Consider the following 15,408-nt stretch of genomic DNA (forward strand, 5'->3'; position numbering starts at 1 on the left):
TGCAGAGTTCTGCAGAGCTTCTCAGGGGTTGATAGTAAGACTTTATGGTTGGTGTAAATGCTGAAGCAGCTATTTCTAATTTCAGCTGTTTGCTTCAAGTGTGCCCTGTGGCCTGGCCACTGACTGGGCTTTTCTGTCTCAGAGGTCACTTACAGTTCACATCTTATGGCAAACTTAACTCAGTGTCGCCTCAAAACCACATCCTCTTTGACTAGCCATTCAGGACTCTCGCTCGCACAGAAAGAGCCCACTGTCAGTGGATGGAATGAGAATAATGTGAAAAGGCCTTTATATCATCCAAGGAGTTTTTATGACTTGGAATGCATAAGGTTTACAGTCACAGGAAAATGAATTTTCCAGGTTTATGTGTGGTCTGATATCATCCTAGTCACAAATCTAAACAATCTAGCAAATAATACACAAACACTGTACATTTAATGTCTTCAGTAACTAAGAAAACTTCCCATCTCAATTCTGACATAATTGCACCTGCAACGCATGCAGGTCTAAGGTAGCAAAGCACCTCCAAACCCTAATGCTTCACAGCTGGGATGGGGCTTTAGTGTTGGTGTGGAGAGCTGTTTAACCACTAAACAACAAGCGTGTCTTTTCTCAGACAGAGCAGCTACAACAGGAGCCATTACCAGCTCCTAATGTTAACGTTTGGCATCCGTCCGGAAATAACAGAAACGTTTTCATCTATTTTTTAATCATTTTCTCTTTATTTTTTGTAGCATCGCATGAGAATCAATCTGTCTTTGTTTGAGTTACAATTCAGAATTACGTTCTGATCATCTTTTCAGTCACTGAGCACAGTTCCTAGAGTACATGAGGTGGTCATGTCAGGGACGTGCAACAACATCTGCCAACAGCAGCCTTATTGACTTCGGTTGGCCTAAAGACAAATGTTGTGACATTGAAATAGTGTAATATCAGAACATCATTGTTATAGCAACACCATGACTTCCCTAGTGTGCATAACAAGGCAAGTCATGGAATGTCTGAGAGCAAGAGCTGCTTGCCAGACTCTGACAACAACTTAAAAGAGCACTACTTAGCAACCTCCAACAAAGCACAGCACTTTGGAAAATAAAGGCCAAAATAACAAACATGTTTCACCATTTGCAACAAAAACAAAACAAAAAACCCCCACCAGACTACGAAGGAGGAAAAGATGCTACCAGCAGGTAATGTGCAACCCAAATGTAAACAAATGAATCAACCGAGCATGGCTGGAGCATCGGTTGTCATATGGAGCCATGGTTGCAGTCCATATGACAGGAAGCGCCAACGACAGATGGAAATTACTGACGTAGTTGCATAGTGGAGCTGTAAGCAACAGGTTAAAACACTCAAATGTTCAACGTGCCAGGCAGAAAATTGTTTCACTTTCAATGTTACTATGTGGCAAATACTGTGCAGGCTGCTGAAGAGTTACAAGGTTACTTTAGTTATTGTTATACTAACGTGTTACACAGTTATTTGATACTTTTACTTTAAATTTCCTGAGAAAACACGACCCAGACTGCTTATATTTTGACTTGTGCCATGTCACTGGATGTTTTGGATACTTTGCTTTGTCACTACTATTGCACTACAAACCTGCTGCTGCTCGCAACTTGTTAAACTAGAGTCACACGTTGAATTAGGTACTGTCATCAGTAACAGTTCACTGGAAAAGGCGGCACACTGAAAAAACACTAATGCAAGTAACAATATAATGGTTACAGCCGTGTACTTACTGAACTAAGTACAGTAATGTGTTACCGAGTTACTGAAAAATGTAATGTGACTACAGCAATGCGTTACTCTAATTGTTACATTGTAACCCAACACTGGTCATCACATGTTTACAAGTATACAAATGTGACAAGTGAAGAAAGTGAAGCGAAGCACTGACTGACACAAAGACTGAGACTATGTAACTAATGTGCCGACATCACGAGCCTCTTTAGTTCGCCCTAGTCGGATTTCTCTTTTCAAATTCGTATTACATGAGACAGTAAGCATCAGGTTGAACCTGTGAAAGCATTTTCAAGAAATACACTGACAACGTGTAAACTCTGCATTTCTGAACAGGAAACTCCTTCAGTGTTTATGAAGCCGGAGCATGTCCAGAAGGGGGCCTGGAAGGCCGGCTGCCAACGCCATCAGCATATGGTAGTGTTAACTCTTACAACGCCAGCGCCAACGAGCGAGAGCACAGTCTGGGGGGAAAAAGTACTCGTGTACTTTTACTTCACTGGTACTTTAAGTACTTCTATGTCTCTACTTCTGCTCCACTATAATATAGATTAATATATTGTACTTATATTGTAAAGCTTAGTTATGTCTTATTTTGCATGTTTAAAAATATAACTCTAATGAATGATGCTATATAAATACAGATAAAAGTCATTAAGTAAGGAGTCAAACTCATCTGATACACAAATGCATAAATACTTATGAGACAAAATCATTATGTATATGATTCTGCATAATGAGTGCTTTTACTTTAGTTACTTTATTCTTGTGCTCAAACTTTTATACGGTTGTGTTAGATATGTTTTTAATAAAATATTATATTAAAATTAACAATATATAAGAAAATAAAGTAGGTTTATGACTTTAGTAAAAAGTAAGTCTAAAAAGAGAATGTTTCATATAACGGCATCACGGGGTTACACAGAAGCTGGAAAACTGTGCCCATGTTTTCTGTGCCTAATGTGTACACTTTATTTATTTGTGCTAAAAAAAACCCAAAAACTTCCTGTGCCCCCTCCCCGTGCTATCCCATTCAAGAAAAATCCTGTACACGCCCATGACAAACAGGACGGCTTTTAAGCGGTTGGTGCAAATATTAAGGAGCCAATTTCTCCATTCCTGTCTCACCGCCGACTGCAGTTTAAAAAGGCTGTACGTCAATCGCTGCACCCAAAGTCGCAAGTTGCTTAATATTTGGCTCTTGAGTAGAATTACATAAGCCGAGTATCGACGGGTGTGATTTACGGCTGCTCAAGAGAAACGAGAAGTACTGGTTGAATACCAGAAATCTCCGCCGGCAGATGAAGCCTGACAGCTCCGGTGTGAATGAGGTATATGACCACATCCGCGTAGAAGACAAGAGAGCAATAAATGTCAACAAGCTGAAAGTGAAGCGCATTTACCCTTGAGACATTGAGGTCCGTCATCAGCTGTTCAAAGGCCCGCGTCTCCTCTGCTTGCTTCTGGTTGTGCAGCGCTATCTTTTCGCTGAACTTCCTGGGGTTCGAGCCACCTGTGCCTGGGGAGCTGGACATGGTGCGGGCCGCAGTTCAACAACTTCAGCTACTTGTTTTGAGTGGAAGACTGTGCTGGTGGGGTCTTATTTTGCAAAGTCTCTCAGCAAGCGTTGTAGCAAACCCATGAGAATTTTAAGAGCACACCTCGCGTTATCGGTTAAACTAAAGTCACTTCAGACGTAGCTCGGCTGGCTGCACTGTCTCAATGCTTTTACAAGGCAACAGGCAAGCTAACGCGGCTAGGCTAACACTCAAAGCTCCCTTTAATAAAAGTTGTTTAAGTGTGACTAAAAAGCGGACAAAATAAAAACTTTGCAAAGTATATATTTACTCTGACTTTCTAGGCAAACTGCGAGGCGACAATGGGTTAAAGTTAAGCTGTAACTTCACGCTGACACTCTTCCAGCGAACCACTTGTTTGAATCTAACGTTAACATGGCGTTAGCTGTCACTGCTAACATAGCGTTGGAAGTGAACGGAGAGCAACAGCGACAGCTAGTCGGCTAAGCTACTGTCAGTGCCATTTTAATTCCGACAAATGCACTTTATCTGCTTGTCGACAGCTACCCGCTGTCGGTATCTTTTAGAGGAAACTTCCACCTAAATATTTACAGCTGCGGTCAGAGAAAGTTGATAGCCTCGTTAGCTAAATCTCTCCACTCCCGCTAGTAAAGCTGACCCGCAGTTGGCCAAAGGTTTACTCGCCGAATTGTATTTCAACAAGTTTCCGCTCGTTTTGCATAGACTTAGCTGTAGTTCCACTTTGTTTCCAACCAAACCGGGGAAAGCAGCCGCTGAATATTGGCAAGTGACGTAAGGATCACAATCCACAGTTTGACACTTTAGCTGATATGACAGCGCTTCGGAGTCGACTCTAGTGTTAATCCATGGACAGCATAGAGACCGAAGACAAACTCCAGCCGAGCGACTCCGTGAAGATAAAACAAACAGCGCCGACAGGGAAGAAAAAAAACGGTGGTTTCCCCGTCGCCGAAAAAATGTCTCTCGGAAAAAATGTTTTTAGCTTATTCGTCCTTGGTTGAGGGAGCGAGTAACAGCAACTCAGATCGGCTGGCTTGTTATCCTCATACTACTGCGAGAAAAACATTACCTCGTCAAAGGCGGTGTGTACCTGTGGTATCCACAAGGGGGCGACAAAGTCACCACGCCCTTACCTTACGCAGCCGCAAGAAAAAGTAAAAACAAAACATGGAACATCACTGGCTATAGCTATAGATCAAGAAAACTACTTCTGTGCTTACAAGATTTTCTTAAATGCGCTATTTAGATATGCAAGTATTGCATTTATCAAATTAATTTTCATGTTTCTATGAAATAGAATAATAAAACGCTGTGTTTCTTGGAATAAGCTATGTACAAATCGTGCTCTGAAATACACATGAAAAACACCCTTAAAATGTACATCGTGCATGAATGTACCATAAACATGAGTACACTGTGCTCTACAATTCACCTATTAGAAATCCAGATTTTGCACATATCATGATGGAAAGTAAAAGAATTCAGGAGCTGGACTGTCCTGTTGTTCTGTTGGAACAAAAGGTTGTGTAAATCAGAATCTTAATGATATGTGAACAATCCAATCAGTCAAACAGGAAACAAAGTTTGGTGTGTGTCTCAGGTTTATGCAGGGCACCCAGTTTTCAAACACACAGAAACATCTGTGCAGGAAAACTCCACACTGCTGTCGAGCCTGCAGACACTGAGAACACTCAGCATTTAGCTACAATACATCAAATTACTGAAAACTGCGGGTATGACACAGTAGTATGACACATTTACAAATCCATTTCCAAAAAAGTTGGAATACTGTGTATAACAGGTAAATAAAAACAGAATGCATGTCGTGCATATCTTGTGCACAATAGCATTACTCCATAGACTTCTGGGCAGAGAGACCAGCTGTTGGGAAAGGACACAGCAGTCCTGGTTCGTCTTTGTCATGTCTTTCGTTTCACGATGCGTCAAATGTTTTCTGCTGATGGAAGCTTTGGAATGCAGGCGAGCAAGTTTAGCACCTGGACTTTGCCATTGTGACGCCACGCTGTTGTAATAGATGCAGTATGTGAGCTCCAAATCCTGCCTTTACCTTTCAGCACTCGTGTGGAAACACTAATGTAGTGCAGAGAAGCAGAAGGTCCCTCTCCTCTTTATCCCAGAGGATGCAGCATCCTTGTATTCCAAAACAAATTTCACATTTTCTATTTGTCTGGCCACAGAACAGTTTTCCACTTTTCCTCGGTCCATGTTAAGACAGCAGTGTTTCCGGTTCACGTATGGCTTTGTCTGCGCATCGCAGGGCTTGAACCTGCATCAATAGACGACACCGTGATGTCTGGAAGTGTCCCTGACAGAATCACATCGGTTTTTACTGAAGTGCCGCCTGAGGGCTCAGAAATCCTTGCACAGAGAATTCTTCAGCTTCCTAGAATATGTAGATATTATTACATAGCACAGATGATGAGATCATCAAAGTCTTTGCAATTCTACAGTGAGGAAGAGCGATCTGCAGTGCTGAACCTCTGCCTCTCCAAGATGCTCCTTTTATACTCAGTCTGTTACTTTGTTGAGGCATGTCGCTGCTGCCGTAGTCAGAATGGACTGAACGTTTTCTGAAAGTGTTACATTTTCTGTTTAATGTTTTCTTTTTAATTGTCAATCAAATCTAGATTTGAAAATCACCATTTTATTAACATTTTGCGCAACATCCAAACTTTATGGGAAGCGGGTTGTAATTTCACTACACATTCCTTCTGGTTGTGTGTGTAGTGGAGGTGGGTTTACAGGTGGTTGTAACATAAAATGGAAATGCTCATTTGGGAAAACGCCTTCTCTTCCTGCACGAAAACTGTAAGATTAGGAAAAAGGCAGCGCATTGGTAGAGCTTTATTCTGAAACTGGAACAAGCACATTTCATCAAATGAAGAACAAATAATGAAGCGAGCACAAGGTGGCCACCTCCGATCAAAGTGAGTCTGCGTGAGAAGCAAAATCGATTTCACCAAGTCTGCACAGATTTTCAGCCTGGCTGAAACAATCGCTTCAAGGACCACTCAAACGCCACGACGTGACAGCGCAGAGTGACATCTAGTGGGCCCACAAGGTGCTGTAACACTGCACCGCACACTGGAGCTCGTTGGGTGATGGTGCAACCATCAGCTCCAGCAGACTGAAAACATATAAAATATAAATAATGGCGACCAGGTATTTTCAACGCTAGAAGCATTCTCAGTATTTAACATCTGCTCAGCTTACAAGTCCAAATCCCATCTTGTTTTACAATTCATCAGGCATCATGTTGTGCTTACCCATTTTATAACGTAACAAATCGTTCTACAAGATAAAAAGAAAAATAATGATTTCCAGTAAGTTATCTGAGAAAGCCAGCAAAGCGGCACGTCTGCCCAGTTTCGTGTGATTCCACGTTTCGCTTGCTTCTCTTGCGGGAGCCAGAAGCACAAATGCACGGCAGGTCAGTTCTGAGAAGCAGCAGGGCTGCAGTCACGGCCAGCTCAGTCCACTCAAAACCACTGACCCGTCTGTAGACAGGAAAGGCCTCAGAGCCAGATCAGCACCAGTGCAGCCTGGACTTCAGAGGTAACATCACACTCCTGCAGCTCAGTGTTAGAATTGGACATTTTGGTGACTGATGTCACAGTAAAGCCAGGAGAAGATGATCAGAGAGAGAGACGGCTGCAGCGCTTTCACCATAAACACACGATCAAAGATAAGGAGCCCATCGTTTTCTTTTCTCTCAGTTTTTCCTGGACAAAGTGCCGTGTACTACAACCCTGCTGAAAAGTGCGCATGCACATCGATGATGTTCATCGGGCTTTTCTCAGTCAGGTGAGCGGATGAACTAACAGCTGAAAAAGACGTAAAACTCTCTTTACATAAAAAAAAAATACACTTTTTTCTTTTTAGATCTAAGCCCATGCACAACATATTCAGAGTATTTAGAGCAAAAACAGAAATTACAAATCTTAAACCTCTGACCGAGCCTCAATGAGAGATGAGGCACTAGGAAAAAACTTGGGTAATGGAGGTTTTGCATTAAGAATAAAGGATACTACATATCCATGTAATAAAACATAATGCATAAACTTGTATAGGCACAGTGGAGACGTGCTGGAGGAAATGTGTAGGTAAGACAGCATGGTTCTGGTCAGGGCTTTAAAGCAACCCTCAGAGGGGGGGTTGTGGTTTCAGTGTCTCTAGCCCTTTTTTCTCCTCTTTTTTTTCTTCTATTTCCCATAAAATTTCTTGTTGAGCAGGAAAATGAGCAGGTTGACGTTAATGGTGGCCCGGTCGAAGAGCTTCATCACTGCCACGCCTTCATACTGCAGCTGGAGCAGATCCTGTGAAACAAAAACCCAAAGAGCTCAAACAAAATACGTCGCTGGTCAAGCTACTACGAGAAGAGCCAACGAAGCTGAGAAAGGCAACGCTACCTGATATTCTAACTGTAACGTCTCCAAGTGGACGCCCATGAACTTGGCCTTCACGTCAAACACTCCGACCGTCTCCGATGGGGAAATCTCAAAAATGGCATTCTTGAACCTGCGATGAGAAAAGAGCAGAAGACGGCTGTTTAAAGCAGAGGAACGGCAGACTTCTAACCTTGGGCTGTTCATGAAGCTAACTGTATACGTGATCAGCTGCACAACTCACTGGTTGGGCTGCAGGTCCTCTATGGAGATCAGCACGCCCTTTTCGTGCAGGCGGGCGGCTGTGTATTTCTGAGAAACCTGTTTGCTCTTCTTAGCCTTGTTGTCGCCTGGTTTCTTTGACAACCTGAGAAGAAAGACACACAAGTGTACAATAAAAGCAGCTCTCAGCACAGACTTCAAGGCTCACTATTGTATTCTAGGCTGTGACATGCAGACTTTAAAAACACTGAAGCCAATGCTGCACGGTCACCATGCAGCAGACGACGCATCGCAAGTCGCCAACGTGCATTTAAATGGAGGAAAAGAACAAAGATTTATGCTGTATGTAACAACAGCAATTTCATCACATTCACAGAGTTCAAACAGCCAAAAGACGAACAAAAAGACAGCTTCGTGATTTAAATTTGACCGAGCAGCCCACGCCACTGCCTGTGTTTCTGTTATGGGCGGATACGAGCCTCAAACATCAGCTTGTGCTAACGAACGCTCACACTGAGCTGAGGATGAGAACAAGCCCGAAGGTTGCCCATCAGGTCAAGTGCATGTTCAGTTTCTGTTTCTTTGTCCCCCCCAGGTCTGCCGAGGGAAGACATGTGGCACAATCAAGAGGTCTTTCTGCCACACCAACAGTGAGAGAAGATGCCGGGCAGGCCAAGAACATCTTTGATCCCCCAGGAAAAGATTATGAAGCTCAACCTGCCTCGAACCTTCAGAGGCAACGATGGTCCATTAAAAAAATCTGGCAGCTATAAAACACTCAGTGATTAGAGATTAAAACCCAAAAACAAGGAGTCCAAGGACCAGTGTGAGAGACTGGCTCCTATTTTTGGTTTTGACACAAATCAGACGTGAGCTGTAAGCTCGTCTGCGGAGGGAAAGGATACAGGATGTGACATTTTCAGGTCACGTCTGAAGCCCATTTACGCTGGACGTTTGAGTGCGGTATGTTTCAGATGTGGTACTGAGGTTTGCACTGACAAACGCACAACTTTACCAACATGTAGGTGACAAACTTCGCCGTATCCCCAGCAGCAGTGCAGCTCATGACAGCAGTAACAACCAGCAGACAGTGGAGGTCACTCACTTGCCCTTGCTGGCCAGGTTGTCCATGCAGGTCTTGATGTACTGATTGTAGGAGTCGATCTGCACGTTGTAAAAGTTGCTCTTTGAATTCAGGGCGGCGTTGGTCTGCTGAAGCTTCACCAGCTCGGCTTTCCTCCGCTGCCGATACCGTCTCTGATTCCTGATGTCCTGCAGACATTGAAACGACAACCCGTGAGGCAGCCTCTCTCTTATTTGTCCATTGAAGGGACGAGCAGTTTATTTTACCTTGGCGATGTCATTGATGAGGTCCTGATAGCGGTTCTCTGGGTGGACCTTCCCCAGCTCTGCCAGCCTCTGCAGGTTACTCTTGATCTTGTCCTTCTTGCCCTGCAGCGTCAGGCTGTCGTCCACCACCGGTTTGACCTGCTTCATCTTCTCAGGCGTGTTGGCATCTCTGATTGCTCTCCTCTGCATGGCCCGCTGGTACTCTGCCTCCTGCACATTATGTTCAGAGTCTTTAAAACTGTCATTAACAGAAGTGGCAGCAGTAATACTGTTACACTAGTAGTTGTAGTGAGTTTTTAATTTCCCATAAACTTCACTCCTTTTGATTGAAAGAGGATGTTACCAAATATGTGGCTATTGCAGTTTTGTGTTAGTAATTCACCAACTACAGGACAAAGAGTCATGTGTAAAAGTCAGTTCCTGTTTTGGGTCGTAAGGCAGCTCAGTAGTTTTCCGCTCAGATACAACATGCTGAGTAGACATGTCTCAGGACCATCTGCTGAGATGTTGACTTGGTTACAGTCATCACCCATCCAGATTACTGAGACCTGGTGCAGAAACACACAACGTCATGCACTCCCCACCTGCTCTGGGCTGGCTGTTGAGTCCAGGATCTCGGTCAGAGTCTCCCCAGGCTGGAACCGGATCACATCCACAATGAGCCTCTTGGTGCTGGAGAGAGAAACACAAAGACAGAGATGTGAGAAGTCAAAGAGATCCGACAAACAGCAAGCTGCTGACTTGGACTCTGCGGTCTGAACTCACTTTAGCAGGAGCGTCTTTGCGTCCATCTCAGCGTTGGCCTCACCGGGGACATCGAATTTATTCGTGAGAGTGAGCGACACTTCGGTTTTGCCCATCAGCTCTTTGTTGGGGTCGTCAGCGGGGAGAGGATTTTCACCTGAGTGCAACAGAAAACAAGGCATCGTAAACTACTGACGAGTTCCTGACCCGTGACCTGCAGAGTGGAGGCAGGGTTTAGACAGCCACCGTTTCAGACAGACCTGTTGTTTTCACACAAACGTTCCCTGCCAGCATATTTTAGGCCAGAGGAAGTCCAAAAGCCAGGATATGAAAACCAAAATGAAAACCACAGAACATTGGAGGAAAATGTTCTGTGGTTACGTTTTACGGTGCAGCCACGCTCAGCAACACATTTGAAGTCATTTAGGGATCGATTCCACTCTACCAACATTTAAGGTCCTGTAAACTGAAACATTTAGTTGGCCTTGAAAGCTTGACCCAGACAGACGCTTCCTCTTAGTCACAAATATGTTTCACAGGGTTTTGCAACCCAGGGGTTTCTTATAGATTTGAAATGATTTGGAAGTTTTCAGCCGTTTCTTGGATGTTTTATATTTCTACAAATGTCTTTAAATTTCTTTCCATGAAGGACTCTCTAAACCTAAGTGCTACAACCTTATAGCTAACCTCACATACTCGTTCTTGTGATTGCACCCTCCCTGTGATCGTCCTTTGAAGATCAATCAGCCTGTCTGCTTTGCCACCCAGAGTGTGAATGCACACCTCACACTAACACACTATAGCTAGTTAATGTGAGCATATGCAATTCATGTTAAATAATAAAAACATACCATAGGTGTACCTATTGTACAGAGGCATGTGGTGTGTTTGGCATCAAGCTTACAGCCCACGATAAGAATGAGCAAACATTAATGAACCTTAGTCTGTAAAAACAAGTTTTTTTGTTGTTCATTTAAATATTTGCTATTCACCAGTTATATACATTATATTATGTTATATTATTATATTATATATATATTAGGGGTGCAACGATACACAAAATTCACGGTTCGGTTCGATACTTTGGTGTCACGGTTCGATATTTTTTTGATACAAAAAAAATGTTCATGCCTTTTTAATTTGTCATTTATTAAAATTATAAATATATATTTTAACTCAAACGTACAGTTTTTAAATTTAATGTTGCTGAAACAACAAAGGGATAAAATAATAAATCTGATCAAGAAATCACTCATCTTTGGAAAAGAGAGTTTATTACAGAGAAATGGCTCTTTCAAAAATAAAAGCTATACCATACGCTTCTTCTGGGCTATATTCTCAGCAGCATATTAAACATATCAGGTCCCCATAAGGAGAATCATGTGCTAACGGCTGTCTAAATGACTCGGGTAAAGTTTGTAGCATGCTGCTTGTTGTTTTTGTCTTTGCACTAGGATGATGTCGGCGTAAATGTGCAGTCATATTCGTTGTGTTCCCACTAGTGCTGTCAGCGTTAATCTCGTTGAAATGACGTTAACGCCATAACGTGGCAAATCTCCGTTAACGAGCTACCGCGGATCGCCCCGTGCGTGGGGCTGGACGGCGTCAACACGTTAACAAGCAAACTGCGCTAACGCAGTAGTTCCCACCCATGTAATTGAGCATTGCGTGGCACATCCAACATACTGTTTTACTTTTGTCCATGACGCGCTTACCTTCAGGGTCATACGTCACATGAAAACCAAAATAGTTCCAAACGCCAGATCTGAATGAGGGTGGGGCAGGTTCAATTTGCCATGTTGCAACGAGCTTAGCTTCTGTCTCGCTAGCTTGCGCTGCGCTCAGTGGATCTGCACTCGAGAGTGCAGCCTAGGCGGAGTAGTCGAATGCAGATCCACTGAGCGCTCAACACAGACAGCATCGTCAGAAGAAAAGTTGATCAAATAAATTAAAAATGTTGTATTGTTCGATACATATGCGTACCGAACCGAAAGCACTGTATCGAACGGTTCAATATCGATACGAGTATAGTTGCACCCCTAATATACATATATAGCAGTTTGCCACTTCCAGTGGTTTTGTTCATTTTGTTTTGTCTTATTACTGTTAATTCCTAAATATTATAAAAAAAACGACAAAGCTCACCAATGAGGGACTCCACAGTGGGAACCTCGCCTAGGTCCTCAAGCAGCTCATGGATGGGGTCATTGTGCTCTGGGGCGATGGCATCCTGATGGTCCAGCAGCAGCTAAGGATACAAGTTCAAGTACAAGTACCCGATCAGTGTTCGTACTGTACAGGCAAAACTTTTCAAGACCACCTTAAAGCGAGCGCTTTGGCACCTCAGTCTCAGTCAGTGAGAGATAAATGGATGAATGAGGTGAGTCAAACTCACTGTGTGAGTGTTAATAATCTCTCCGATGGAGATGTAGATGACAGGTTTGGTGACTGTGACCAAGTCTGAGTATTGATCCACGTTGAACTTGTCTTCGAGCGATGGGACGTCGCACGCTGCCAGAAAGAAGCGCCTGTGACAGAAGACAGGAGGAGAATGTCACGGGGAACAGAAACGGTAACAAAGTAACAGTTTTGGTTGTTATTTAGCTGTTCTACGTGCACACATTCATAATCGTATCAGACCTGAACTTCTGGTAGGAGGTGCTAAGGTATTCGTTGATGGGATTGAGGTGGGCGTTATCTCCCAGGAACATCTTGTTGGACGCAGCGTGCTGCAGCATCTTGGCCACAGAGCCCAGGTTCCGTCGCTGCTCGGTGGTCAGCTGACCACCAGCAGACATCTCGATGATGTCAAAGGCATCGGGAGCCACGATGGCCGGGTTCATGTAGCGGTAATACAAAAGGTTGCCCACAATCTGAAAGTTTCAAAGTAAACGTAATGATCACCACCAGAAAAATCAGCAGCATTTCAAAGCTTTGTCTCTATTATGAAGAAAACTATTAGACAAAGAAAGTTTGGGATCTAAAACCTCAGACTGGAAAACACTAACTGAGCAACAACAGGTATCAACAGGTATGACTTCATCGGATTTAATGTTAATTATATAGAAAGGCGGCCTTAACCCAAGACTGTATATGCTGTTATGGTTGGAACCCCTCTACTTTAGGATCATTAGTCATGAGGGTAATGAACAGACTCCCAGGATAAGTGCTAGTGTGTCATGCAGAAGAGCGCTTAAAAGTGTAAGGAACAAGTGGAGCAGTAAGAGAAGGAGAGCCAGAAGAGTGGCATGGCTCACCTTTGCGTCAGCAGTCGGCCGTAACATGGAAAGGAAGGATGGAGCTGGTTGGTGAGGCGGGGAGAGAAGAGCAACAGCAGAGTACGGAGGGGAAAAAAAGAAAGAGTGTGAAACAAACAGTGAAAGTAGAGCGAAGCAAATGATTGATGAAGAAGGCTGGAGAAGAGAGGCTTATGAAAGATCCAGGTCAAAGGTCAGAGTGTGAAAGAGTGAGCTGTATGCAGAGTGCTTTCTGTGTAGCATGGTTGAACATGTAATGCTCTTAGGGCCACACATCTCTGTGTCAGTAGCACTGTCAGTTTTACACAGGCACAGTCGGCACAGGCACAGACATGCCGATGTTCTTGAACACGACTAAAGTAGTCTGCATGATTCACACTTCAAAATAACACCTGCTGGGTGTTAGCATAGTGCTAACATGCTTCGTCCTGTCTGAAACACAACATTTAAGCTGCTCCTCCCACCGTGTGAGATAACCTTCTCCTGATTGGCTGCCCCTCATGGATAAACAAGAGCATTAAGCTTGCAAATGACTGATGCAAACCTTGAGCAGCTCATCCTCCGTAGCATCTGGGAACTTCTCATGCAGAGTGTCCTTCAGCACTTTGGAGATGAACCGCATCCCGTATCTGAAATAAAACACACAGATGCTGTGACACAAGCCAGAGGTGGGCACTGAAGAAGAAAAAAGCGATGTTGGGAGCAACGTACGGAATCTTTTCCACAGAGACGATTATGGCAGACAGGAATTTGTCAGTGATTGTCTTCATGTTCTTGATGGAGGCTTCCAGTCTGGTCCTCACCTCCTCGTGGCTCATGGCCTGCTCCGGAGTGACGTCATAAGGCAGCTTACTGTAAACAACAGTATGAGGGAGGATACATAGAATAAGGTTAATGTACCTATATGTGCAAGGTAGTGTTCTTTAAAATCTTGTTATTGTGCCGCTCCAGGTGGTGTCTCTGAGTTTTCGGAGAACAAGATGCTGGAGGACACCTCCACCTCACCTGGCCTCTCCAGTCTGAGACTCCATCTGGTTCACCCAGCCCTTGTAGATGTCCACTGGGTCGGTCTTGATGTTTAGCGTTTTGTCATCCATGATCTCCTTGACAACTGGCGCCAGGATCTGCCGCAGTGCATTCTGCCCCCGTGCACCTCTGTGGAAGCTCACTACCATCTTGATTACGGTAGGATTTCCAGTGACGATCTCCTTCATTTGGTCCACTTTTGACCTGCACACAGTTGTTGATGACAAGTCTTTTATTGAATTTAAGACATTTCTTTGTGAATTAGAAAGGTCATCGGGCTTCTCACTTGATCTCCTCCTGCAGGGCGGTCTTGAAGAGCTTGAGTAGCAGGTACTCCTCTCTCTGGTTTGATGCATAGTTATACAGAGTGAAGATTACAGAGTCCATGAACTTGGTGGATTTATTCTGTGGCATCTGGAAGATCAGCTTGGCGAGATACGTGGGGTTGGTCTGAAAGGACGCAGAAAATTTAACAACCTTACAGTATGTATCCACGGTAACACGCTGTGAGGATACTGTGATGCTCAGTGCTTTGTATCTTTACAGGAAAAATGTCAGATCTGTTTACATTACTCTCATTCATCTAAAGAAGCGACTCTGAGAAGTCAAACTGGTGGAAACTTCTCCTCCCTCTGTGCATCAGTGTCCTGTAGCAAAGACAACAAAGTGCAGCGATGTCCTGGGTTCTTACCTGTAACAGGTAGAAGAGGTACTGGTAGGCTTCCAGTTTAAGCCGCTTTTCCTTGCTTAGAGCCTTCAGGCCTCCCTTCTGCTTGGTCATCATCATCATGTCCGACAGCTGGCCCTTGTTCTTCTTGGTCAGCTTTTTACTGTGGGACACCACCTCCTGCAACGTGATCTTGTTCTTCACCAGCAGGCCGATCTTGATGTCCATCAGGTTCAGGTCGTTCTCCAGCTGCTGGTTGGAACGGATGTTGGTGACCACCTCCTCACGGAGCCGCATCAGTTCCAACTCCTCCTGGAAGTCCTGGTCGCTGTGGTCCAGCAGGTGGACGAACTTCCTCACCACCCCCATCGGAGGATTGTCAGCGCTGACTGGAGACAAATAAGGAACATGTCAGGTGGCCCCCCCTAAATCGT

The 15,408-nt window shown here is 44.1% G+C and overlaps 2 protein-coding genes across 3 annotated transcripts in view; both read right to left on the reverse strand.

The window, feature by feature from the left end:
- crtc3 (CREB regulated transcription coactivator 3) overlaps window positions 1-4,390 on the reverse strand; it is a 46,413-nt gene extending 42,023 nt beyond the window's left edge. For both annotated transcript variants that reach the window (XM_076885608.1, XM_076885607.1), the window contains exon 1: window positions 3,147-4,390. In XM_076885608.1, coding sequence (XP_076741723.1) covers window positions 3,147-3,278 — 132 coding nt within the window. In that variant the 5' untranslated portion in view covers window positions 3,279-4,390. The remainder of the gene's footprint in view (window positions 1-3,146) is intronic.
- A 1,761-nt stretch (window positions 4,391-6,151) lies between these two features.
- The window catches only part of iqgap1 (IQ motif containing GTPase activating protein 1), a 42,674-nt gene continuing 33,417 nt past the window's right edge, over window positions 6,152-15,408 (reverse strand). Inside the window, exons 23-37 of the mRNA XM_004566364.6 lie at window positions 14,999-15,363; window positions 14,594-14,757; window positions 14,287-14,511; window positions 13,993-14,133; window positions 13,826-13,910; window positions 12,665-12,897; window positions 12,420-12,552; window positions 12,170-12,272; window positions 10,046-10,181; window positions 9,865-9,952; window positions 9,281-9,490; window positions 9,036-9,202; window positions 7,953-8,075; window positions 7,733-7,841; window positions 6,152-7,639 (exon numbers count right to left, since the gene is read on the reverse strand). Of these exons, the coding sequence (XP_004566421.1) occupies window positions 7,526-7,639; window positions 7,733-7,841; window positions 7,953-8,075; window positions 9,036-9,202; window positions 9,281-9,490; window positions 9,865-9,952; window positions 10,046-10,181; window positions 12,170-12,272; window positions 12,420-12,552; window positions 12,665-12,897; window positions 13,826-13,910; window positions 13,993-14,133; window positions 14,287-14,511; window positions 14,594-14,757; window positions 14,999-15,363 (2,396 nt within the window). The 3' untranslated portion in view covers window positions 6,152-7,525. The remainder of the gene's footprint in view (window positions 7,640-7,732; window positions 7,842-7,952; window positions 8,076-9,035; window positions 9,203-9,280; window positions 9,491-9,864; window positions 9,953-10,045; window positions 10,182-12,169; window positions 12,273-12,419; window positions 12,553-12,664; window positions 12,898-13,825; window positions 13,911-13,992; window positions 14,134-14,286; window positions 14,512-14,593; window positions 14,758-14,998; window positions 15,364-15,408) is intronic.

This window comes from Maylandia zebra, linkage group LG1 (assembly GCF_041146795.1).
Source record: "Maylandia zebra isolate NMK-2024a linkage group LG1, Mzebra_GT3a, whole genome shotgun sequence".
Classification (NCBI taxonomy): Eukaryota; Metazoa; Chordata; class Actinopteri; order Cichliformes; family Cichlidae; genus Maylandia; species Maylandia zebra.